The 27,552-nt window shown below is 42.2% G+C and overlaps 1 protein-coding gene across 3 annotated transcripts in view; it reads left to right on the top strand.

The window, feature by feature from the left end:
* nrxn2b (neurexin 2b) overlaps window positions 1-27,552 on the top strand; it is a 389,816-nt gene that overhangs the window by 84,897 nt on the left and 277,367 nt on the right. For all 3 annotated transcript variants that reach the window (XM_051115791.1, XM_051115790.1, XM_051115792.1), the window contains exon 3: window positions 3,279-3,296. In XM_051115791.1, the coding sequence (XP_050971748.1) occupies window positions 3,279-3,296 (18 nt within the window). The remainder of the gene's footprint in view (window positions 1-3,278; window positions 3,297-27,552) is intronic.

Genomic DNA, 27,552 nt, shown 5'->3' with positions numbered 1-27,552 from the left:
TCTGCCGCTGCTGCGGGTCCGCTGGGTTTGTGTTCGTTTCCTTTCATCTTAAAAGGGGATTTGTGGAGAGAGAAACATCAGCTGGTCCTTCTGTGTTCTTCCAGAATGGATCCTTCCGGTTCTGAACGTCCGTTACTGAACGTGAGCACAGGTATTATGAGACTGCTGATCACGTATGAGGAATCATCTGTGTAAAGCACATCAAACTAATGTTTCACGTGTGTTTCTCTGTTCATCTTCAGTCATGCTCAGTGTAAGTCTGTACTGATTGTTATAAGCTGTTGTAGGCAAACATCTTTAAACTCTTTCCTGTTTGAGAGGAAGCCAGTGCAGAGAAAGAATGTTAAAGAATGAAGCCTCCAAATCATTAAAAGTTAAGAAAATGATTTTAATTTAGCAACAGTTGAGAGTTGATGAAAACCACCGAATGAATTGGTCTGTCAGATATAGGGCTGAATTACAGTTGACGCTATTTCTAGCTTGTGAATGCAAATGTAAGACAGAGGTCCCTCACTGCTGTTTACCGAAGTAATGGAATCATGGGAGCCGAAAGGAGGACTGAGAATTATTGAAGTGCAGAAAATTAGCTGCCATCCAACTTTTAATATCCCCAGGACCATCCAGAGACGTCTTTGGGATTCATCAGAAGATCGGCCAGTTCTGGAGCTTATACAAATGATAAAGAGGCTGATTTGAGTTGTGAGGTTTGTAAACGGAGAGATGTCAACGCGAGTTCGGTCCTGTGTGATGTGAGGTTTGTCCGGCTTCTTGTCATGTTTCCAGTCGAGAATCCACACTGAGCTCTAAACACTCACACGGACGCCATCATGAAATCTTAATAGCGGGAGGGAGACAATGCCTCGCCTCAGGAGACGGCCAGATTTATGAAAATGAATAATTCACCAGTGTTTTTTCTTATCCTGCGAATGCTCTGAGGACTGAATATTTAGAGATTTTCAGCTTATTTACTCTCACGTGCATTTCAAATGTGCTGCTCTGTGATTATTTATTAGAAAGCATGCAGCCGTGGCCTAATGGTTAGGGAGTCGGGCTTGTAACCGAAAGGTTGTGGGTTTGAGTCCCAGGTCTTGAAGGTGGTGGGAGTGAATAACCAGCGCTCTCTCCACCCTCAATACCACGACTGAGCTGAGTCCCTTGAGCAAGGCACCGAACCCCCAACTGCTCCCGGGTGCTGCAGCGATAGCAATACGGCTGCTGGGTGTGTGTTCACTGTGTGTGTGTGTGTGTGTTTGTTCAACTCACTACTACGTATGTGCACTTGGATGGGTTAAATGCAGAGCACAAATTCCAAGTCACCATACTTGGCCACACTTCACGTCCTTTCCTTTCCTTGTAAAGGATTTACCTTTTATTGTTAGAGGAACGATTCATCGGCGACGTTATTCTGCACATTATTAGTCGCGTTGTAATCAGTTGTTGTTTTTCTCTCATTGAACGTCCTGTTTCAGATGATGGAAGTTCAGTTACTGTGGGTCTCTTCTAGTTTACCAGTGTTTTCATCTTTAACCCATTGTCCACGTGGAGCAGCTACAGTCGTGTGTCATGTGCGTGCGTGTGTGTTGTTGTTGTTGTTGTTGTTGTGATTGTGTGTCTGAGCGCAGCTGCAGTTGTGTGTCGTGAACACTTTTGTGGTGGTGTTGTTGTTGTTGTTGTGATTTTGCTGTGTCTGTGTCTGAGCGCAGCTGCAGGGCTTGACGGCCTCCTGACACCATCTGCTGTCTGACATTAAAGACGCTTGTGCTCTGCCTGCAGCGGAGCGTCTTCAGACGAGACTGACGGCCGGTGTTTCACTGGAGAACTCAACCATTGGCGTGAGTGCTGATGCAGCAGACGTGATGAATGATCGCTGCTAGTGCTCTTTCTAACTTCTGTTTCATGTCGTCTTATTGTTATATCTCTCTTCCTGGATTTTGAGATGTTGAGGGTCAGTGAAGCACTGAAGTACTGCTGCCACGCTGATGCTGAATCTTCTTTTGCTTCCTTTACTTTTTGCTTCTGCTGCTTCTTTCTTATTCTTTTTCTCCCTCTTGCTTATTTTTATTCTGCTGCTGCTTATTTACATATATTGAGGAACAACTGAAGTATCTTCAGCAATAATGTACCACTGTGTGTGTGTGTATAAACCAAAGAAAGTGTTCAGGACGGAAACACGCGTCTTAATGTAAATGACTGAAGTGTTTCATTTTTTCTTAGCAAGAATGCTGTCGATTTATTGGCGTGTCATGCGGTGAACATGAACGTAAGTTATAAACTGCGTAATGCAAGTATATCATTTATCATTTTTGTAATGTCAGTTATACACTGTGATAGACCGACAGCTGAGGTTGTGTTTCTGTGTGTGCCGCTCAGTGTTTGTACAGTTAGCGTGAAGTTTGATGACTCTGCAGTGTTTATCCGAGGTGAACACGTCACAGAGAGTCTGTGGACTGACATTTGAAGAATGTTTCGACCGTTCATTTCGTTTGACTGTAGTCGTGACCTTCACACTCACACAGAGTTTAGAGCTGTCAGCGGCGAACGCTTCACAAACGCTCGTCTAGATCTGCACAGATCTCTGCTGTGTGCTTCCTTCATCGAAAGAGCCTGCTCAGTAAAGACTGTAAAAAATAAGAACTAGTGGAACACAAAATAAGTGATTTTTGAGAAATGTCAAAGTATCTTTTTTTGTTTTTGTTGTTGTTGTTTTTTTTTTTTTGGATACACATGAGGGCCATGTAAATAAATGACAGAATGATCATTTTTGGTGACCTGTAAATCGGAGTTGATCGCTAAGGCTTGCGTTGTGGCCGTATCCGGATTCGTCAGGAATCGAGCGGCCGCGAGCAGATCCGGCTCGTGTCGTGTTCTCCTGAACTTTGTTGCCAGCAGTTTTGCAGTAATTAACCTAATTCAGCGGAGCTGTTAAACGTCTCTCAGGTCAATATCACAACTAGACACTGATGAATCTGCTGCGCGGGAGCGAGCGGAGCGCTGAACTAGAAGCGTCTCTAATGAGCTGCAGCAGGACCGAGGCGTTTGACCCGTGTGAAACGGCGCTTAAATGTGAAACTCATATCTGCTATTGTCTTACGCTGCTTTTCTAATGTTTCTCGGCGGGTGTCTTGCATTTTCAATGAACCTGGCTGGCGTTTCATCTTCTCTGATCAATTCTCTGACGAAAGATTGATGTGTGTGATGTTTTGAGATGTGTGACTATGAAGCACGGCACTAATCCAGTCTTTCTCTCTCTTTCTCTCCTCCGTGCTGTCCCGGAGCAGAAGAGTACGCCGTGGAAGGTAAGCCGGCTGATTAACCACAGTTTAAGATGGTGTGTGATGTTGAGGATTGGCGTCGGCGGCAGCGAGGCCGTTCTCAGATTGGACTGCGGTTTTGGCGACTTCTGGGGGCTTTGATTTGCTGCGAAGCGAGATTTACTCTTCCTCCTTTGTTTCTTTTCTTCTTATGAGTTGGTTTGATTTTCGATCTTTTCAATCAGTTGTAGCGGAGCAAATGCGGTCGAACGGCTCGCCGCGGCTGTTTTACGGCACGGCGGATCAAACTCGCTCTGTAGACGTAGACGGGCTGTCGTGCGACGCGCTGGAGCAGGTGCGTGAGCTCAAAGGTTAAACCCTCCCGACGGTGTCGCTCTGGCGTCTGACGGATACGACGCGAGACCAAACTCCGCTCGCGTCCGTCGAGGGCCAGATGTATTTACCCATAATTCCCCCGCAGGCTGGATTTGTCTGCGTAATTGATGGCGCTGTGCTTCTCTCAGGTGTGTGTTTGGGGATAAGGCGCAGGTATCTGGATGTTTTCCCTCTATCAGGACGCTGCTGATGGATTACCCTTCTCTACCCAGCATGCCTCGGGAGGGACGTCGCCATGGCAACAGAGGAGGATGCGTGTGCGCGCGAGCTGATGATGATGATGGCAGGATCCTCGTGGATGTTATCCACTTGTTTCCAGACGGTGTTTGCAGCTTGATGTACGCAAACCTGATGATAAAATAGTGAAAGCTGAAAATGTGTAGTTTAAGCAAATTGTTGTTAAAAATGTATAAATGGAAACAAATGTTAAAGATGAAAATGCTGTCGATGATGATTTACCCTCGTGTCGTTCCAAACTCATAAGACCTTCGGAACACAAACGAAGATATTTTTGATCGAATCCAAGAGCTTTCTGACCCTGCGTAATACAGCAATGGTACAACCGCGTTCAAGGGCCAGAAAGAACATCGAAGAAATAGATCAGTGGTTCAACTGTAATGTTATGAAGCTACTAGAAAACTTTGTGTGAGCAAATAAAACAAAAATAATGAGTTTATTCAACAATTTCTTGTCTTCCCTGTCTGTCTCTGCCGCGGTAGCGGTTGAACGTAGTAGTTGTGTTGCTGCAGGGTCAGAACGCTCTCGGAATTCATCAAAAATATCTTAATTTGAGGATGAGCGAAGGTCTGACGGGTTTGGACCGACGTGAGGGTGAATAATTAATGACAGAATAAGTATTTAGTGTTATTTGATGAACACTGTAGTGAAGACGGAAATCGGTTTGAAAGCATGAAAGCGCTGGTTGACTCCTTGAAAATGTGCAGTGCTGTGTTCGGAGAGTCGAACAGGTTTGGAGCGAGAGGAAATGAAGGCAGAAGTCTGTCCCCTTAAAGCTGTGAGTAACTTTTTTTCTCCTGCTGCATCGTGAATCCTGATGCTCTTCTCCAGCAGCACATCATGAGTCTGACTTCAGACTGATCTCTGTCTGTTCTCTTTCTCTGAGTCTGTGCAGCTTCTACAAGTTGATTGTTTCAGTGTACAGAAACAGTTTTGTTCAGGTCTTAGTCTGGTTTTGTGGCCGTTCTGACTGAAGCGGGTGACATTTGTTGGTGTTGTGCTGGTCGGTCAGTAAACTAGAGAGGCCTTGATGTGAGAATGTCGTGACTCTAGAGATCTCAGCGCTGACCTGGACGTGATCGACTGTCTCCAGTCAGATCCACAGAAGCGTTCAGTCAGGAGCTGTGGATTAAAGTCTGAAACATGAATTTTATGCAACCATACAGACAGAGAGCGAGACGAGCGGCACGTTAACGTAAAACTGTAAACGCCAAAAGACGAGTACTGACCGTTTATGTAGTAATTAGTATGCAAACCTCTGATATTTGGAGAGTCCGCTCATTTTTGCCCATTATATGACTGATTATCTATGACTCAACTAACCCTGCATACTGCATTAGATTACAAAAAGGCTGTTTTGTTAATTAGCTTCAGGTCTTGAAACAGTTCTGTCATCTTCAAAAAAAAGTGTTTTATTACATTCACATATTTTATGTTATGCACATTATGCATTTAGCAGACTGCAGATGAAGCTCAATGGGGTCCAGTGTTGTTTGGTTCCTGAACGTACTTCAAAATATCATCTATTATATATATTTTTAAGTCATACAGATGAACCTAAGGGTGAGTCAGTGATGTAAGAAAGATCATTTGTGAGTGATATTTCCTATTCAGTTTCATTTCCAGGTACAAATCTTTTTATGCCTCTAATCATTTCTAATTTGGATGTATCTAATCGGTTCCAAATCTCAGGTGTAAAGGACAAGTTCACTTCCAGAACAAAAATGTACAGAATGTACTCACCCCCTTGTCATCCAAGATGGTTCGTATCTTTCTTTCTTCAGTCGAAAAGAAATTATGTTTCTTGAGTAAAACATTCCTGAATTTTTCTCCATATAGTGGACTTCTATGGTGCCCCCAAGTTTGAACTTCCAAAATGTAGTTTAAATGCAGCATCAGATGGCTCTAAACGATCCCATCCGATGAAGAAGGCTCTTATCTAGCAAAACGATCGGCCATTTTCTAAGCAAATTGACAGTTTGTATACTTTTTAACCTCAAACGCTCATTTTGTTTAAGTCTGTGCAAACAGTTTTTTTCCGGTTCTATATGGTCAGTACAGTTGGGGTATGTCGAAAAACTCCCGTCTCGTTTTCTTTACCAACTTCAAAATCATCCTACATCACTGCAAATGTACCGACCCAGTGTTTACAAAGTGAACATGCAAAGAAGATCAAACACCCTCAACAAAAAAGGTAAAACAGCGAAGTAGGACGATTTTGACATTGAAGAAGGAAACGAGACGGGATCGCAGACTTGGGGGCACCGTAGAAGTCCATTATTTGGGAATGTTTTACTCAAAAAAACAATCTCTTATCGACTGAAGAAAGAAAGACATGAACATATTTGGATGACAAGGGGGTGAGTAAATGATCTGTACATTTTTGTTCTGGAAGTGGTCTTCTCCTTTAAGTTTTATTTTCAGTTAGCAAAACCAGTTTCTTGTTTCTTCCAGATTTTTGTCAGGCAATCTTTTGTCCTGATTTTGTCGTAGGGATGTAGAAATTGGCTGTGACAAATGCGAATAGTAAACGGTTAGATAACCCGCCCGTTATTATAGGTGGGTTGCCGTGGGTCGTTCCTCCCCGGACAGCCGTACTTAAGCCGGATGGCTAATTGTTGACCAACCTAGATTTTGGCCCTGGCAACCGGCTCGGTCTTGGATGCCCTATTTTCAGGGCTTCGTCTAATTAGCGCCTCTGACCGGGTCCTCGGAAGGTGTGGTGAGATTGATGAGATTGAGCGTCTCTCAGGTGCCCGTGGGGAAGGAGGCTCTCGTCTGCCAGAGAAAAGCCCCGCAAATGGATGAGCCGGGAACGCCGTGACCCCGTTCTGCTCTCAAACCTGTCATGTGTGTTTCCTAACCGCGTACGGCCGCGGAACGCCGGCGCACGTGAGCTCGGATTCGCCCGGGATGGGTTTGTAATCATTTTTGCTGCTTGTTCTGCAGTAATTCAGAGGTTCTGGGAGTTCAGAAAAGTTGTTTGTTCTCGTCACGGCCGATTCGTTCGTTTGTCGTTTGACTGTAGATCTGCCGATCGGCCCGCTGTCCTCCAGACAGAGCGTCCTTATCTGCCCGATCCCAGCTAACGATCGTTCCCTCTGGAACATTCGGGATTAAACCTCATGACGCTCGGAAGATCTTGGATATTTCCTCCTCTCTTGGCCGTAAAATGGAAGGCTGATGTCCTCTGTAGATAGGAGATTAAAGTTTGCAGTTATCACAGATTAGAGTGGATCAACTAAACCAGATTATGGATTAATTCAGAACATTCTCCAGAGCAGACCAGAGTGAATTTTTACCATTCTGTCTGTTATGGGTTTGTGCGATATACAGATGAAACGCTCCGTCGTGGCTCGTTGTAGAAATGAGAAGATATCAGTGTCCAGCTTTGCTTTGATCTAACATGGATCATAGATCTGAACCCATTAATGTTGCGGTTTCATTCATCTAGTTGTACAGTACGTTTGTCATTTATAAACCAGCAGCAGTGAACAGTCGTTTGATGAGGCTCGTGCAGATGTTTGATGAACGTGACCACGTATCTTCGATAACTCGTGTCAGTGGCCTGAAGAAATAATAATTGACCCCTTGAAGTAGTTGTCCATTCGTGGCTGGATTTGCTTGTATTTACCTGTTTTATCTTCCCATGATGCACCACTGCACCGTTCTGTAGCTGTGCTGACGCGGTTGTTCGGTCTCGGTTTAAAGTCTGTGTTCTTCACTCTCTCTTCACAGATTTTTCACCTGTTATTTTCACCTCTCGTTGCTGTGGTCTCAGTCATGCACACATTTAACCCTCGATCAGCCTGACCAGAGACAGAATGAAGCTTCAGAAACGCATGAAGAAGAGCAGAGAGACCATGTGACTACAGCAAACCTGAGGCGTCCAATCAGCAGGCAGCTTTTCAATGACCAGAAATGATTCGTCTGTAGTCACACCGGAGTGCTTGTGAAGAACTTTCTGGAATTAATAGATACATTTTTGATTTAACAAACCACTCAATAAACACAGTATATTTTCACAACCAAAGAGAGATCAAATCAAACTCAAATCCAGAAATCCAGATGGTTCTTAAAGATTCACAAGCGTTTAGCTGGAGCCACTGTAGAGTAGGTTCGATTGAACATTTGATTGTTTTGATTGGTGTGTGTGTGAGGAACCTATAGGTGACAGGTTCAGATTTCAGCAGTGTCCCGTCAGTGCTGATCTGCAGTCAGTCCTTTGTTCTTTCTGAGGGGATTCTGCTGGATCTGCAGGGTTTCTTGCTCTTATTACAATTTGATGCCTTTTTTGTTTTTTTGCTTTGTTCCTAATTTTACACGATTGAACTGCTGGAAATCTGTATCCCTCTTCTGAAAACTCACAAATCCTTACTTATAGCTGTTACTAATAGCTTTTATGTAATTATGGGATGGATGTGGTGTATGGTTGCTAGAATTGAGGGATATGCTCAATTTTCATATCGCCCTGTCGTCAGCCTGTGAAATCGCCGATACACGATATTATCGTGCTAATTTGTTTAATTATTTACTTCGTTTAATTGCCGGTTTCAGTTTCGTTGGTTTCAAATGAACCAACACGAGCAAAAGGCCAAAAGCAGCCTAATGTCTTCAATATGACTTCATTTGTGTTTAACATGACAACAGTTGAATAGAAACGTTCTAAGTTACTAATGCTTACATTTCCTTAGTTATTCAAAAATGCAAGAAAATGAGCAAAGAACATTTATGTTATCAAAGAACATCATTACTGGCCTAGCGCGAGTTTATGCACTTTTAAAAAAACACTCCCGGTATCATAAGTGAATAGAATAGTTACATCAGCGTATGATCAATACATTTCTTACCCCGTATTTACACTGCACACATCTGCGGCGCGAAAGGGGGCCGAGTTACTGTGCCCCCCCTTTTTCCGTCTTCTCCCCTCCTTGCTGAACGGGATTGATTTCGAAAGCGTAAGTAAAACCGGAAAACAGCGCGCATTAGAAAGCAACTGCACGCAATCACAGACCGCACGCTTCCCACCCGAAACACCCAGAAGCGTCTCTCTGCACTTTATCGCTAAAGGTAGGCGCCTACTCTATTTTTGACGGATAACAATAAAAATCGTCTCGCTATCGTCAAAGGCATCAGCAACAGGTGATATCTCTGACTGTCGTCGGTACACGATACTATCGTCTGTCGGCACAACCCTAATGGTCATTTCACAGCTATTAATCAGAAAGTGACTCAGAAGATCTCGATCAACACTTTCTCAGTGTGTGAAAACAGATTACAGAAAGTCTGTTGAAAGTATGTTTAGAACAATGCCTTAGAAACTAGTTTAAATTAAGTACGTTTGTTTTATGTTTTGTTTTAACCAAGTTTATTTTATTTCAAGTAACGAAAATGTTTTTATGCTTTTAGTTTTAGTTAACCGTTCAGAACGCATATTGATTCAAAGCAGCTTCACAGAAAGTCATACTTTAGAAAGCTGTAGTGCTTTAATAAAGCAGGTTTTTGAAAGCAGCCGGTCAGACTGGCAGCGGTGATTTTCAGACAGTTTTGTTGTGTGTTAAAGCATTGAGTGTGTGTTCGCTCACAGTCATCGCACACACACACACGTCTGGAGCGTTGAATGCCTGAATTACCCACGTGTCTCTCTGATGAAACTCTTCAATTCGTCACATTGAAAAGCCTTTCACACGTATTTTATGACGGTTTTAAAGAGACTCGTCCTCGTGTAAATGTCATACGCTCGCTGTAATTGCTCTGACCTTTGGAACGCTTCAGTGTGGGCAAACATGTCATGTGACGACCTGCAGCAGGAAATGACACGTCTCCATCCTGTGATGTAATGACCGAGCGAGACACGTCTGCACACGCGTGTTCGAGCGCTGATGCTGGCGCACTTTCAGTTTTTTATTGAGAATGAACTTGAGGAATGTGCTGCTAAATCTGACGGTCGCACGAGTCTCGGTGGAAACTCCCGTCTCACCCTCTTCTGAATCGACTGTATAAAGGAAAACACACACACACACACACACACACAAATACAGTATTTGGAAACTCAAGTCACTCTTCAGCATGTCTGAATTGTGTTGCATTAGATGCAAAATATCAAAACAAGTGGCTTCTGTGCTGAAGTGAAGCTGGAGATTTTCCCTAACTGATCTCGAGGTGGTTTTCATGAATGAGTCAGATCTCCTCAAGATTTCATAGCAAGCCGCTAATGTACTTCATCAAACTGACCGAAGTTCATGAAGTTTGAACGAAGAATGTTCTCGTAATACATTTCTTTAAACTTAATGCCACTTCTTTGAATATTTTGTTATATAATGCAAGGACATTTAGACAGTTTTAAAGTTGTGGCTCAACTATCCAGATACGTTCGGTAGCTGAGTCCAGTTTCTTCGAGTTAGTGAGTAAAACTGAAGTGGTTTGTGATTTTGAGTGGATGAATGCTTTGAGATTCAGACAGAAGCGCTCACACACCATCTGGACCCTGAGATGGGCAGGTGTGTGTGTGTGTGTGTGTGTGAAGGTGTTTAGTGTTGCGTTTCCTGATCTGTGCCGAGTGTGTGTCACGTTGTCAGACGCTGGTTTCCATGGTAACACTGCGACCGCTGACCTGTGTGTCCTGTGATAAACTGCAGAACTCTTTCACAAATGCATCCGTCCGTCTCTCTGATCGCATGCATATTCATTATAATAATGATCAGAGAGCTGCATATTAACGAGCTGACAGATATTTGACGCATCACAAACTCACACATAGAATGGGCATAACTCTGAGAGTGTGGTGTAACGGGCAAACGCAGCAGCTCATCTTCATTATACGAGTGTTACTAAAGCGCTGGAGCTGCTGTGAGTTTTCACACGCACACACACACACACACGTACAGTGACTGTATTCATTATACTCAACAACCTGCAAACAGCTACTGAATGACACAAACTTTAAGACAAATTCTTCATAAAAAACTTTGTAATTGGTGTCATTCTTCACTAGCAGTGGCTCCTGTTTACTAGGTTAACATCTGCTTTCTGTGGACGCTGAGCAGTGAGATCCATGACTGCTGTTACAAGAACAGACTTTATTTAGTTTTTTTATTCATCTTTTTTTATTTATTCATTTATTTGCTTATTATGCATTGCAGTAATTTTATTTATTGATTGTAATGATTTAGAGTACACAGAGCTTGGTAAAGTTTGACTGATAACAGCTCAACTGGTTAATTTATCTGAATGGAGACACTCCATAGACTTCTGTCGTTTCTGTGTACAGCAAGTTCAAAATACTATAAACTAACACTGACCCACATACGAACGCCAACGGAAAACTTACCATATTTAGCTCAAATTTGTCCCTAAAATATGGTTAATACCACGTACAAACACACACACACGCACTTGATGACTGTTTCACACACATTCTCTTTTTTTAGTTGCTCTGAATGTAGAACTGCTAAAGAGCAAATCTGTCATCTGTTCAGTCTGCCGCTAACAATGAACAGCACACACGCATGCACATGCGCGCGCGCACACACACACACACACACACACACACACACACACACACATGTGTTTGGATGTTTATCGTTATAGAGATCTCTCGTTAGAGAACAGACAGAGGAACGAGTGGATAAATCAGTGGATCTTGGCTTTAATTAATGGCTTGTTTTGGTCCCACTGGAGTCTGTGGAGAATCGTATGGAATACTGGCACACTGCATACCGAACACTACATACTGCATGACTGCACACTACACACTGCATAATGTACTTAAAGATGCTGCATGACACACAAATTCTTAACGTATTATTTGAGTAGCGTTTAAGCAGGACTTTGATCAGTGTTGAGCTCCATTCAGAACTCCACTGAAAATGCCTTTTAGATTCCTATTCATGTCCAGACTGAACTGAATTTTGAGGTGGTAAACAGAGGGCAGAATTACAGTTTGAATTTCTGTACAAGAATTTACACAATGTACAGCTTTTTTTTTTTTTTTTTATGTTGATGAAAGTCCCTTTGTGAATGTTGAAGTTTGTATCAAATAAGATGAGAATTGGTCGTTAGTTCACGTTAACTAATGTAGTAGTAGTAATATTAACATATTATGTAAAATAGAAATGTTTTGTAACGCTATAAATGTCTTTTAAATGTTTTTCTTTTTTGTAACACTATAGAAGTTTTAATGGTAGTGTATGTACTCATGAATTAGAGTTCAAATAAACTGTAAATACATTTTATCCAGGCGGTTTTTGGATTGTCAGAGTCTGACGTTTTTCTGAAGGTTTTCTAAGCCTTAAAGACACAGCCATCTCTCTGAGATCAGCCACAGATCACCTGTACACACTTGTGCTTCATTTATATACCTAACCATAGTTCACAGATCTACAGACAGGTGTGGAAGAACACTTTACCTCTCAGAATGTTGTTAGCGGTTGAATTTGCATTGTAATCAAGTAAATTCCAGGATACATAGGCAGAAAAATAAATGTTTGAGAAACGGTTTAATAGATTCACAAATCATTTGGTTCCAGTAGTTTTGAACTTCCTGTGAGACGAGACCAAATCTATTCAAATCTCCACGCGTGAACTGAATCAGAGCCGGTTATGATCTAATATAACGTAAGATTTTATGAATCTAATGATATTTTCTATTCTGGAAACACTCACACAGACTGCACTGCATTTCTACAGCTGTGTTTAAGACATAATTGAGTGTGTTTATTAAAGCACTTTCCTCATGGGACACACACACACACACACACAGAGCTCTCTCTCTCTCTCTCTCTCTCTCTCTCTCTCTCTCTCTCTCTGTCTCTCTCTCTCTCTCTCTCTCTCTCTGTCTGTGCTGTTGTTTGTAGGTGCTGCAGGTAGACAGGCGCAGAGAGATGCATGATGGGAACTGTAGTCTGTTGGCTGAAAAGTTGATTCAGGTCATTTATAACACGTTTCTAGTCCGGATAAACATCATGCTAATTATTATTGATATCTTATATGATAATTATTATCTTGATAATGAGTGGTTTTTGTAGGTCAGTTTCATTAACTGCTCCTTTTGGACTGAGAAGGACGTTTAGATGCGTGTTGTATAATCCAGTGAAGGAAATGTGAGCCCAGACATAATCTTTCTGTCATTCAGCCGTTTGACGCTCTTGCTGGCGAATATCCGTGTTTCGTTCACAGGTTTAATAGAGGCGTGAGAGAAGCAGCAGAAAGGCGGCGTTACCTTCGGCTCTGAAGGTTCCCGTGCGTGTCGCCGCTGAAGAAAGATCTCCAGGCGTGAAGAGCGTTTGCGGCGCGTGTCGCCCGCGGCGGATGTCGAGCTGCTGTCTTTGATAAGGCCGCGCTGAGTAATATTGATTTGAAGCCTGCGGTTTCTCATCACACACGCGTGCGACTGTCACCGTTTACGTGCTTCGGCCCCGATCACGCTAGACCGAGAACACGTCAGAAATAAACTCCGCGGGCCTCGCGCCTTCACGGGTTCAGATGAAGGGCTTACCGTGCAGATGAATTGAACACGGAGCTGCTGTTTGTTTCGTTTTTAATATAACGATAGCTGGATTTCTGCTGCGGTCAGAGTCTTTAGATTCATACGTACTGAGGTTGTTTGCATTTATTTTGGATCAGTGAAGCTCAGATCATGATGGAGTAACTGGTTAAATAAATGTTTTTCAGCTCATTTGTTGAGGGTAACTTTGACCCCGTGTGTGTTTTCCAGGTTTAGATGCTAGGTCCGTGTGCTGAAGTGAATTATTGATTGAGTTTCTCAGTATTATTGATCTCTGCTCAGGAAGCGCAGCAGCGGTTTCTCTTGGTTTCTGAGGTCACTTCCTCCCACACGCGTCATGGCGCGTCTTGACGGTTCACGAGCGCGTTTAGCGGCCTGTGTGGAGGATCCCGCAACGATATCATTGTTTGATCAGTTAAATGCAGAGCTGCTTCGTTTTCCGGTAAACTGAGTAGAGTGCCGATCAGAAACTGCAGTTCGTGACTCTCTGAGTCCAGCAGAACGTTTCTGAGGGTTTTGAACTGGATTATGAGTGATTCAGTCAGTCACTGACTCACAGTGTGGGCGAGAGACACTCTGATCAAACACAGGAGAGACAGTCAGTCAGAAACCACAGCGTGTTGCGTCTCTTAATACCTCACGTCCTTCGTTAAATGTGCCTGAAACCATTAACGTTTAATTTCTGAATGTACACAATTCGCATCTTTTTTAGTCTTTTTTAGCACAAACAGATTCATATTTCAGTTTTATTATATGCCTTACATTTCTTGACATTGTTTTATTTATTTATTTATTTGACTAAATAGCAGCTAAACTCAAGCAGTGATCAGCATGCAGTAAAAAGAAATAAGTGACTTTTTCATAATATATGTGTGTGTTCTTCAAAAAAAATCACATTAGTTTGGAGCAATTTATTTATTTACATGATTTATTTTGGGGAGAAAATTTGCTTGGAAATCCGTTTGATGTTTGCCCTTCTTTTTCTTACAGTATCGCATAGCGTGATTTGTTTTCTGTAGACTTTGTTTTTGCCGTGATAAAGTCATGTTGCGGTGTCTCTGACGGCACACGAGTATCGTGACGCGCCCTCCCGCGAATGTGTTCGGATGACATGATTGCAGTGATTATAGTCATTTTCTGAGCAGATTTAATGACCCGTGACGCTGGACGCTCACACCGACACATTACAGAGCTGAAATATTCATCACAAACATATGTGAGACACATCTGCTGGATTACACTAATAATGTCAGGAAATATGAGGGGAATTATACAGTTTCATGTATAAATGAAGGCAAATGTTACTGAAATGTTGAATGTATATGACTATTTGCATGTTGAATGTTAATAATATGAGAGAGCAAACACTTGAACCCAAAGGTCGACTGACTGAAATGATGTCATTTGGCCAGAAAATATGTTCTGAGTCTGTTTTATTATCTAGTTCTATTCCTGGAGGTGTTCAGGCTGGTGCTCGTCTGTGACGTCGACTCAAACATTCACCGATTGTCGTGTAACGAGGGTTGTGATGTGACACGTTGTGCTTCTTTGTCAGATGGTGTTCAGTGAGGATCTCTGGGTCAGTGTTCATCACGGCTGATCTTGTACGTGCAGATGTTCTGCGGTGGCACTGATTTCAGTTCAGCCAGGTTTTCACTGATTTGAATTTCATGTTTTTAACCTGTCTTTGTGTGCTGCTTTTTCTAACACGCGTTCGACGTTATATTCCCCGTCTCCCTCTCTCTGTCTCTCTCTGCAGTCCTGTGGAATCATGGGAAGTGTTTCTCAGGGAGCAGATGGCTGTTTGGGCATGCGTGACACCGTCAGACGCCGCAGAAAATAACTTTGTGTCGTCCCTCAGTTTGTAAAATTGAAAAAAAAAAACTCAACTGAGATGCTTTTAACGGTGTTTCTTCAGTCAGATGTCATCGTGTAGTCGCTCCACTTTAGTCTGATTGCGCTGAAGATCCGTGTGACCTGTGCAGAGAGTTTATCTGAAACGGTAACGCTAACATATCAGACTTTCTGTAATAAATATGGATGATTTGACAGACAAACACATGCTAACTGTCCCATAATGCAAGAGTCTGAACAAACACTAAAATATATGCATTAAATAGTGTTCTAAAAGGCTGAAGGGATAAAAATGATCCTCATTAGTTGTAGCGTGTGTGTGTGTGTGTGTGTGTGTGTGTGTGTGTGTGTGTGTGTGTACTTGTTCTTGCTACATTGTGGGGAACAAATTTTTGACGTGGTGGGGACAGTGTAAAAAATATGATTAAAAATAGTAAATGATGTTTATCTGAAAGTGTAACGATGCAAACATGTTTTCTGTGAGGGCTAGGTTTAGGGTTAGGGTTGGGTTAGGGGATAGACAATATTGTTTGGTCAGTATAAAATCTATAGAAGTCTATGGAAAGTCCCACAATTCACAAAAACAAACGTGTGTGTGTGTGTGTGTGTTTCTTTACTCATGAGAGACAGAAGGAAAGACTTGAGATCTGTAGTTTAAATGGACTTTTGTATGATGGAGATCATCATCTTCATTTCTTTCTCCACTGATGCTCATGAAGTGATCTTTGTCTTTAGTTTTCCGTGTGTATGTAGTGTGATATCAGGTTTGGTCATGAATCTCTGTGAGTCACTGTGCTCATGTTCACAGCTGCACATTTGGATGAGAGGAACCGGAGCTCTTCAAACCCTCATGAGCCTCATTCAGCCCTTCAGTCCTGGAAACCATTGATGAACATCTGAACATCTGCCTCTCGTGAACCACTGACGACACACACACACACACACACACACACGTTTGTTTTTGTGAATTGTGGGGACTTTCCATAGACTTCTATAGATTTTGTACTGACCAAACGATATTGTCTATCCCCTAACCCAACCCTAACCCTAAACCTAGCCCTCACAGAAAACATGTTTGCATCGTTACACTTTCAGATAAACATCATTTACTATTTCTAATCATTTTTTAACAATAAAAACACAAAACATTTGGTCCCCACAATGTAGCAAAAACAAGTACACACACACACACACACACACACACACTGGTCTCGTTTGTCTGGTTGGTTTGTCTCAGGTCAGCTGCTGCAACAGTCTAATAGAGTGAAATGAATGCAGTTAGTTTAACAATTGATTCATCTGTTGATCATTGCTTTGAACTTTCAAATGATTTAATAGAAAAACGCCAGTAATTACTAATTATTAAAAGTTTTAATTCATTTGAATCCTTTATTTAAAAAAACAAAAGATGCATGACATGATCCTGAAGTGTTTTTTCTCGGAATTATGTGCAGTTTGAAGGCAAATAAAGGGAGGAAGAAATAAAAATGTGTGAATGTAGGCTGTCACTGATCTCTGACCGTTTTAAAGCAGAAGTTAAAATCACTCAATTAAAAATGAAAGTAGAATTAAACTGAATGAAAATTCAGAGAGATTCATAACTAGAAAAGCAAAATTTAGGAGAGACTGATTTCCCAGAATGCATTGCTGTCATCAGTGTGATGTATAGCTGTCATTAATGAGGATGGTCACGTATCTACAGGATAAAAGCAGCTTTACTCCAGCAGAAGAATAGACTGATAGAGAGAGAGAGAGAGCAGGGAGGAGCTCGGTTTCCCAGCATGCTTTGTGTTTGGTGCAGGTGAGTGACGGTGTGATAAGAGCTGATGGTGATGCTGCGCTCTCTCTCTCTCTCTCTCTCTCTCTCTCTCTCTCTCTCTCTCTCTCTCTCTCTTTCTCTCTCTTTCTCTCTCGCTGACATTTCGCCAGGCGTGTGTGATGGACGGCCTGCGGGCAGACGAGTGTTTGTGCGCTGAGCGGGTCTGGCAGAAAGCGATAAGAAGCGACCACACACACTCCAACACACACACACACATTCTGGCCAGAGAAACATTCTTGCGCTGTGACACAGATGTAAGCATAAGAAATCACACACACACACACACACACACACACACACACACACACACACGTGCTCTGGCTGGTGCTTTTCATGCGGTTTGTGGCGATGACTGAGATCCGTAACACACACGTGCAGGTACAGTCAGACGGTCACAGGCGTCCGTAACTTCTGCTCCCCCGCAGGGCGACAGACGATGCGTTTGAGACGCGAGACGCACTAATGATTAAAATGAAGAGAAAATAAGAAGATTTCCACCATCCAGACAACCTTCCTTCCTTCACGACTTTAATTGAAGTTCCAAATGTAGGTTCGGTTGCAGCCTAATCATTCAGTCCTGTATAAGCAGCAGTCGATGTGCGGTCCCAGTGACAGTTCTTCCGGCATCCCTCCGCCTCCCCACCTCCTCCTCACCTCCTCCTCTATTTCCTTCATTTCCCTTTCACGTCATACAATCATAGGGTGGGTTCTAACTCGGAGCTGGAGCTGAATGTTGAGGACGGAAAGTCAAGGTTATTTACTATTATCCAGCAGGTCTGAATGACAGGCAAACTTGTGAAATAACACCCTTTCGGATGAACGCGAGCCGTCGGTGCGTTCCGAGCTCACGTGCGTTTCCGTTTTTTGCTGGAGTTTCTGTCTCGTTTGTGACATCATCCGGCGCGTCTCTAGTGGAGGTCGAAGCTGAAGCCCGTGCGTCACGTGAAGGGTCTGGCGGGCGGATGAGGTGGATGGATTCGCTCCACACCTGCTGTAGTTTCACACCGATTCACCCAGGGGCAGTTTGAAGGTCTCGACTCTTGAACTCATTTACCGTAATATTTCTGAAAGTGCGTGTGGCTAATATCCTCCGTGCGAAGCCGATTCGGTGTCTGCCACAGCCAGACGGTATGTACTGTATATATCGTGGCAACAATATGAAGTGTCTATCCACAGAGATTGTGCTGTGTCATTTATATTTTGGTTTGTAAATATATCCACTCAGGATGTTTTTTGACACGCTAAAGCGATAAAGAATCATGCATGATAAAGAAAATGGAGCAAAGGAAGTGCTTGATGTTCAAACGAGTTCTTAAGTGCAATAGTAATGCTTGAGAAAGGATTCAGTGCAATACATGCGCTGACTGACACTCGCCTGAAGCGCATGCCGAAGGTTCAGAGCGCACATCAGTTCAGTTCTCTTTTACACTTTATTGTGTTTGAACCGTCAGATAGAGGCAGAATAACATCCGAATTAACATAAACTTGTGGATCCGCGCTTTAGCTCCTAAGCTGGGGACACGCTACACGACTAGCAGAAAGACTGACCTCTGCGCACTTAACTTAAAGTTGGTTTGACTTGTCTTCGTTTGTGCTTAATATAACAGAAAACATTAGCTTTCCTGCTGTGTTGGTGTTCCTAATAAATGTCACAGTCTTGAATATGTTTTGATCAAGTCTGATGCTTCTCTGTCTTTTTGGAATAATTAGACACATTTTATTATGTCTTTTCACATGCCTAGGTCTGTGTTTAATTTCCTTAATTATAACATTTCCAGCGCTAATTTGAAACGTTTATTCAAGCAATAATATATAAATGATCTCATGTAGGCTTGTCTAAAATCAGGGATTAAAAATGAATTGGTTCTAAGTAAAAACAGTAGGCTGTTTTTTTTCTTTACATTTCCCGAGAACAAAACGAACAAAATAAAACAGTGCTTAATAAATTCAAGGCACTACTATTTCCTTATTCATTTGATACAACTATTGTAGCTATATAGAGATATATATATATATATATATATATATATATATATATATATATATATATATATATATATATATATATATAGAATAATTTTATTTTGTCATATACATGATTTATGAATTTATTAAAACTTCATCTTGAAGTATATAGCTAGGCTATTCATTATGTTTGTAAACTAATTATGAAGAAAATTCGTTAGCCTAGCCTAAAGTTGATTTAGGCCCAATCCCAGTTCTATTTTCTACCCCTTTGCCTACCCCTCGCCCCTTCCCCTTGCCCCTTGAGTGGAAAGGGGAAGGGTTAAAAATTTTCCCCTAAGAAATGGGACACCACTACTACACTGTTATACGTCATCATACGTTGTCGCCAGCTCCTAACGTTACGTCAGAGGACAAACGCTGATGTTTGTCACAAATTCCGAGATGTCGCCGTCAGTCATAGCAGTGGTGTGGATTGCAGCGATTTTTTTTTTGCAAACGTTTCTTTACAGAACATCACCGTAAACGCAAACACAAGATTGAAGGTAATGTACATATAATGAAAAACTGTTATAAAAATCCTTATTAATGGCAAAAATGACTTACATTTATGGGTCCGATTGCTCGAGTGAGCAGCCATGTTGAAAATTTCTCTTAGCCCTTTGTTTGAGTTGGGCCTTAATATTCTTCATAACAAATTTTAAGAAGTTAAAAGTAAAAAAAAAATGGAATTATCCTGGAATGATCTTTTATTAGACTGCCGATTAAAATAAAATAATTCTTAATAATCTTTAAAATGAGAGAATCACTGATGAAACTATTTAAAACTGTAGCGTTAACTTATGAATTAAAAGAAAGACAAGAAGAGCAATCTGTATTTTTCATGTAATTAAGATTTTTTATTTTTTTTTGACAAAATTACAAAATGAATGCGGAATGATCGCAAATATTAAACCTGTGTAAAAAAATCTTTGTGAAAATGACTGGTTGTTGAATTGTCAGATTGTAATCTTTAGACAGCACACATTATGCAACTTTTTGCGCCGACCACAAACAGCGACTGAGCCCGACTGGAACAGACCGCGTCCGACTGGGCACCGAATTCCATTCGTAATCGGCGTGACGGTCCTGTAGCGTGTTCTCACAGCGGTCCAGTAAATCTGCTGCAGTGTGTGCCATTACTGTTATTGCTTGTCCTTTTATTTCTTTGCATCTTTGTTCCTATTTTTAAGAACAAAAATAGCTCATGAACTGTATTGTTGTGACGAAATAAAGTCACCTCTAGTATCTCCAGCAAACGCATCAGACGATCCCGCTCGCTTTCTCCCGGCGTCCAGGATCAGACTCACGCTGCGTTGTGTTTGTTGGTTTGAGTAGGTCAGCGCGTCCTTTCCGCAGAGCTTCGTCGGTGTGTCGAAGCGGACCTTGATTTTCCGGGGTTTCCGTCTCTGGATCTGAGCCTTTTATGACCTCGGATAGATTCGGGTCCGGTGGGATCGCACGCAAACGCGCACACACCCGTCCAGCCGTCCGGGCCGCACCCGCGCACAGATATAACTCTCTTTCAGAGCAGGGGCTGCTGGGTAATTGGATTTAATTGGATTTAGCAGCTCACTGACCTTGTGGTCAAACTATCCTGCCCTGACAGTGAGACCACAGAGTGTGAGAGGAGCGAGAAGATCCCACACACGCCGTATCCCACGAGTCCTGCTGCTTATTAACTCGTTAATATTCCCCGGTCGTCAGTGTCGAGAGATTCACCCGTTTCCTCTCCTGAAAGGAAGTTTGAGGTCAGAAGCGTCGTGAGCGTTCGTTCCCCGCCGCGCTTTCGTAACGTGCGTTCCTGTGGCCGTGTCAGAGCACCCTTCCCATACTAATCGGGTAGCTAGTTAACCTGTGGACTAACTAACCTGCATTATTAAAGGCCTGCTGACACATTTCTGAAATCCAGGAGCGGAAACTCAGTCTCGTGTCTGTGTTTAGAGCTTCAGCAAACGCGTCCGCAAGCGTTTCCATTCCTCAGAGAATCCGAGCGCTTCTGTTTAACAGCTGCATTTACTGCGATACGTCTCATTTACCGCGGTGTGTTTCCCTCAGGCTGGGTCTCTTCACTACACGTGTTTTGTTTGATATATGCATTTGTTCGCCCGTTGCTTTTCCCTTTGATGAAGATAAGCTTGTGTGGCGTTCGGGGCTCTGGCTATTTGTGTTTTTCAAAGACGAATCATTTCAGTCTTCCTTTCTTCTTTCCAGGTAACCCTCAATAATTCATCGGTTGCCGTTTGTTTTCGTGGGAGAGGCCGCGCTTTGCTGGCAGCCTGTTGTTCTCTGTAAACGCCGTTCGCTCTGATGTTTTCCTTCGCGTCATCTTTGAGCGATTCCTTCACCTCGGGCTCTCGGCGTCCGTCCGTATGCCGTTGACCCGCTCAGATGGATCAGAACGGAGCGAGTCTGCGCTTCTCTCTTGTACTGACGTTTACATCGTTCAGCAGATGTTCTGTCCAAGTAAAAACGTAGAAATGACGGAAAACACAGTCGCTTTATTATTTATTAAGTGCATGTGCAGAATGAATCAGATCAGAACAGAAGCTGTAGGAAACTAGTGAAATGAGTTCTCTGTTTTTCTGTCTGTGGTTTAGTCTTTCATGTCTTCAGCTGTTTCTGAAGGTTGTAATGAAGCTCTTATGATTCTGTGAGTTATTAGCGTAAACATGAGTGCAACTGTGGACGTTTGGTGGTGCTAGAGGGTGCTTTGAGTTGCAGAATCTAACTTTGCTGTGGTTAATGTTCAGGCTGTCCTCCGTGTGCCAAATTCCATCACTTTCCTGCAAATGGTTCTATGGGTGGAAGAAGATGACTAGCAACAAGAAAAGGTGCCTCAGCTCTCAGTGCTTGGCCACTAAGAATAATAGTACAGATGTATATTATACAATCTTTCTTACATATTTTAATTTTAACAGCAAATCTCAGAAAATGTAATCTATAAAATGTAGAATTTTTGAAAAAAAAAAAAAGTCATACGGCCCTATTATTGTAAACATTAGAACTTAAGTGATTAAATGGTTCAAGTTTAATGAATTCAATTGATTAGACATGCTTTTTGATTATAAACAGTTAATTCACACTTTGAACAGAATCCAGAAAGAAATGAGAATGGAACGTACTACATTTTGGGAAAAACAAAATGGATATCATAGAGCCTTTAAATGTAACTTTTGTTATGTTTTAAGAAATTGTTGATAAATTGTATAAATTTCATAATTAAGTAATTAGTCATGTTTTTAATTACTAGACTATTCTAAACTGTACTAAAATGTTTTTAAAGGATTTGTTTATGAAAAATGACAATTCTTTCATTGTTCACTCACCCACCACTTGTTCCAAATCTGTGCGTTTATACATTTTATTATAAGTTGGTAACCACTGACTTGCATAGTTTTATTTATTTATTTATTCCATACTATGAAAGCCAATGGCTACCTTCGTGTTTGGTTACCGACAATCTTTAAAATATCTTTTTTGTTCAGAAGAGGAAAGAAACGTATAGGTCTGAAACACCTTAAGGGCGAGTACAGTATTGGACGACAGAAGTTTTTTCTTCAGTGAACCTTTAAGGATTTCAGCATCCAGAAAAAATAAAATGGAAAGAATGGGTTTGACAGCTCGTCTGCAGAGAAACAGACATGATGAAGCGTCTAGAAAGCATTTTTCTAGAAATGTTCCTGGTTGTGATGAAGGCAGAATGAGAATGATGTTCACGTGAGCTCCAGCGGGCGGTCTCGGTATGGCTGTAAATAGTGTGTACGTGTGTGAGTGGTTGGTGTAGGAGGAACGTCCGTCTCCATCCGCGGCAGATTCAGAGAGATTCACGCTTATGACACACAAAGTGGACCGAGAAACAAAAGCTTCCTAATCTCTGCCAGAAGCACTTTGAAGGCGTCTTCTATCGCTAATTTCCCTCATTTTTGCCGCAGAGATGCATGTAAACAGGTTTTTCTGTGAGACAAAGGTGCCGTGTGGAGATGAATCCCTCCGGAGCGCCAGATAATCCCGTTTCCTGCAGGAACGCCACCGCCTCTGTTCCTCTGGCACACAGCGAGTGTGTGTGTGTGTGATGCTGTGCCAGGGCGGGCGGGTGTGTTGGGAGGGCAGGGAGCGAGCGGTGGGCGGGTGCCCGCGTGGGTGGCTTCACCTGCGCTCGGGGCCGGATGCGCTCGTCCGGCCAGCAGCAGCGCGTTAACACACACGGCGAGCGCTCGCTCTGATCTGCGCAGGTGATCCGTCAGGCCGCGAGTGAGGAGAGCGTCTGAAAGCACAGCAGATGGTTTGACTTGGACTCACACATGATCTGATGACCTACACACACACACACCCCCGCAGGACATGCGCTGGTTATTCGCTCCACACGCTCATGCTGGTTCAGTGGAATCATTTAGAGGGACTCGTGTTTATGTACAGACGTTTAGTGCTGCAGAGCAAACAGCTTTCTAACAGACATGTGAACACATCTGAGGAGATTACTATTTGTGTGTGTGTGTGTGTGTTTCAAAGGTTTGGAATAGATTTGTTAATCTTTTTGAAAGAAGTCTCTTCTGTTCATGGCTGCATTTGATCAGAAATACAGTAAAAATCTGTGAAATGTTATTCTAATTTAAAACCGCTGTGAATATCTGTTAAATTGTAACTGATTGCTGTGAATTTTCAGCATCATTCCTCCAGTCTTCAGTGTTCAAGAAACATTTCTGATGATCGTCAGTGTTGAAAACAGTTGTGCTGTGGAAACCGATATTTTTGTGGAAAATTTTTTCAGGATTCACAGATGAATAGTTCAAAAGAACAGCATTTATCTGAAACAGAAATCTTTTGTGACATTATACATGTTTTTACTGTCTCCTCTGATCAGTTTAATGTGTTTTTGATGCATAAAAGTGAATATATCTTTGAAAATAGCAGATTTCACTGATGAACACAATCAATGTGACTGAATGTGTTTGATGATCGTTCTGAAAAATCATTCTGAAAGAGAAATGAATGATTCTTATTCAGGAATGAAATCAAATTTTCAAGGTTCATAGTCATCATAACTACCTTGCTATTAAATAAGAGAGGTTTGTGTGTTTGATTGTGTCAGAACACGATGGTAGTTTGTTTCTCATCCTGCATTGCAAAGTTAATGGAGCGTTAAAGCCCGAATCACCGTCAAACGCAATTTACAGCTGAATCAAATCCCAGATCAATACGGCCTATAGATTGAGCTTTACAGGATCAGCAGGTCTGAGATCAGTGTGACCCGCAGTTCACGGTTTTAAAGTCTTCAGAAGTGCGCTGGAAACATACAGAAACGCGTTTCAGACGCCGATGATAAGCGTCACGTTCCTCTCACATGTCTGGCTGGTTCAGACTGTAGACTCGTGGCATTGTGGGACTGTGGAGCGTCTGCTGAGCGACTGTATGTAGTGCTGTAGTTGCGCCTGTTGCCATGGCGATACGGCCTGCCCGCAGCACTGTGTGAATGACACACGCTCAGACCAATCAGCGCGCAGGATCGGGCAGAGTGTGTGTGTGTGTGTGTGTGTGTGTGTGTGTGTCGTTCGCGGCGGCTCAAGGTGAAGTGCGGCACAGTTTATCATGACTGTGGCAGTAAACGCTGTTCTGAGTGCAGGTGTGCGTCCGGTCGCAGCGCTGCTGCTTAATGCGGCCTGTTTCTGCAGAGGTGCATCATAGTGGCGGCCGCTTTCTCCCCCCCCCCCCCCTTTTTTTTTTGAAGTCTCCGGCTCGTAAAATAAGTCTGCGGGCGACGCTGCAGCACTATTTCACAGCACACTGACCCTGTCGACTTGTAAAGTCGGTTAAACATTGTTGAAATATTTGTTTACAAGGTTCAGTGCAGTTTAATTTTCTTCTGATCAACTTTTCTTTCTTTGCTCATCCCAGCAGTCTCTCTCTCTCTCTCTCTCTCTCTCTGCCACAGATTGTGGTTCTTTTATGGTCATTTTTCTTTCATGGTTTTTTCGTAGCAAATAGTCATTTATAGTCAATTGTAGTCATTTATTTTATTTGAGATCATGGTGGAAATCCTCCGGACTCCTTCAGAATGCGAGTGTCTAGTTGTAATGGGGCCTATAGTTTCATTGAGGGCAAATGATGTACTGTTGTTTTTCCATGTTAAGATTCAGTTTTCAGTCGGGATTCGCTCTTCAAACTGAATCCTAGCGGCGTTCCTGACGCGTATTCTCTGAAGGTCATGATGTTTAATTAATCTCCAGGCGGGGTGAGATGTGTGTTTTATTAAATCGTTAGCCTTCGCGTTGATGGACAGGTTTAAAAAGCCCTCGCTCAGATGAAGATGTCTTCTGCATTCCAGCGGGGGAGAACGGGACAGGCGCTCGCGGGACGGCGCGATCCGTCGGCAGAGACCGAAGAGTCCGCGCTCGTCAAAGAAGCCGAAATAATGAGCGCTCGGCGTGAACCTCGAGGGAAGGTTTGAGAGGAGCGCGCACCTTCATAAAGCGTCTCCAGTCGATCAGCGCGAGATGCTGATGCTTTCAGTCGCTCTTCACTCCGCTGCTCCTCATTCGCACAGATTTATTCATATTCTCGACAAGAACTCGCTCGGTTTGGTGCTGATGAAGCTCCAGCCGCACGTTAGAGCGCCGCTGACCGCATGATGAACGACTCCTCGGTTGTTTTCATCGGAAACATCAACATCTTGACGAAGTTTTCATTGTGACTTGCGTGAGTTTAGCGTGCTAATTGCTTTCAGCTAAGTTACTGGGTAGAGCAGATTTGTGTGGCGTCTCTGCGTGAGGACATTAATTTCTCATTACTGTACGTTCGGTGTCGTACCTGCTGTGTGTCGCGTGCGGTTCCTCTCGCTGAGGCTAGCGTTCGCTCGTAGCTGCGTTCAGGACATTAAGCAGAGCTTCATTAGCTCCAGTCTAATGAGAGTGTTAAAATATAACCAGAGAGAGATCATTTAGATGAGATATTAAACACAAACGCTGCAGGCTTTACGCTGCACACATTCACGATGGAGACGGTGCTTTTATTTCGCAAAAGAAGAGATTTGAGAAGCTCTGATGGTGGAACGTGAATGTTATTGATCGTCTGAATGAACACGATAGGTGTCAGGTGTGTGGTGTGTGTGTGTGTGTGTGTGTGTGTGTGTTTCCAGCGATATCGTGTACTATCTGAACTGAGCTTAATGGTGACATCACTGAATTCAATGATGAACTGCCTTTAACTGAAAATTGAGTGTTTACTGTTGTCCTTTTGCATTATCAATGCACTATTTCCTATTTAATACTGTAAAGCTGCTTTGTCACAATCTGTATCGTTAAAAGCGGTATATAAATAAAGGTGACTTGACTTGTCATTGAGATACTGTTAGAGTTTTTTGTTAATAGATTTTTAGCTATAATACTCCTGGAAGGTGTTCAGATGAACAGTCAGCTGTAGTTTTAGCATGCACGCCATACACCGACCCTTTATTTATTTCTATTTAATAGTGTCTTTAACAGACCATGAATGACCCAGAGCTTGAGCTACTGTAAAGCTGATCTGCAAAAAGCAAACATATGGTGCATTTAAAACATCAGTTGATGAATAACATCACACCAAATGTTAAAAAATACATTGCAAGTCTAGCGCTTTTAACAATACAGATTGTGACAAAGCAGCTTTACGGTATTAAATAGGAAAATGGCGTGTCAATTAGAGGTCGACCGATATTGGATTTTACCGATACTGATAACTAGGTTATACCACACTGGCCAATACCGATTAATTGACTGATAGTTTTTAAAATGGATGCTGAACGGAAAACAAATGGTGCTCTACTATTTAAAAAAAAAAAAAAAAAAAATATATATATATATAAATAAAAAAAACATACGTTGTAAATTAATTAAAATAGTAATATTAATTATATATAGATCATTCATTGTTCATTAATGTTAACAAAAGCAATTAAATTTTTAATCTTAATGTTACAAATGGACTCATATTGTAAAGTGTTTTCATTACATCAACAGTCAAGCTGAAGATGGTCAAAGTCAAAGTCAAGTTTATTTATATAGCACCTTAAAAGCAACGAGTGCTGACCAAGGTGCTGCACAACCAAAAATCAACTAACAGCATTAAAACAAATGGAATATAAAATCATTGAAAAATATATAAGTAATGCAAACATCACAAGACAACAAAGATACAACATAATATGTTCAAATTAAACAAAAGCCTGAGAAAAAAGAAATGTTTTAAGAGATGATTTAAAAGAAGATAATGTAGGGGATGATCTGATAGATAAGGGCAAAGAATTCCAGAGCGTAGGACCATGAACCGAAAAAGCCCTGTTCCCTTTAGATTTTAACCGAGATTTTGGGACAGTCAGTAACAACTGGGAGGATGATCTAAGCGTTCTCACAGGGGAATAGCAATGAAGGAGATCTGAAATGTACGTAGGGGCAAGACCATGAAATGCTTTAAAAACAAAAACTAAAACTTTAAAATCAATTCTAAACTTC

The sequence above is a fragment of the Labeo rohita genome, chromosome 7, assembly GCF_022985175.1.
Source record: "Labeo rohita strain BAU-BD-2019 chromosome 7, IGBB_LRoh.1.0, whole genome shotgun sequence".
Classification (NCBI taxonomy): domain Eukaryota; kingdom Metazoa; phylum Chordata; class Actinopteri; order Cypriniformes; family Cyprinidae; genus Labeo; species Labeo rohita.
The sequence above is the reverse complement of the archived record's forward strand: the minus strand, read 5'-3'. Positions and strand labels throughout refer to the sequence as shown.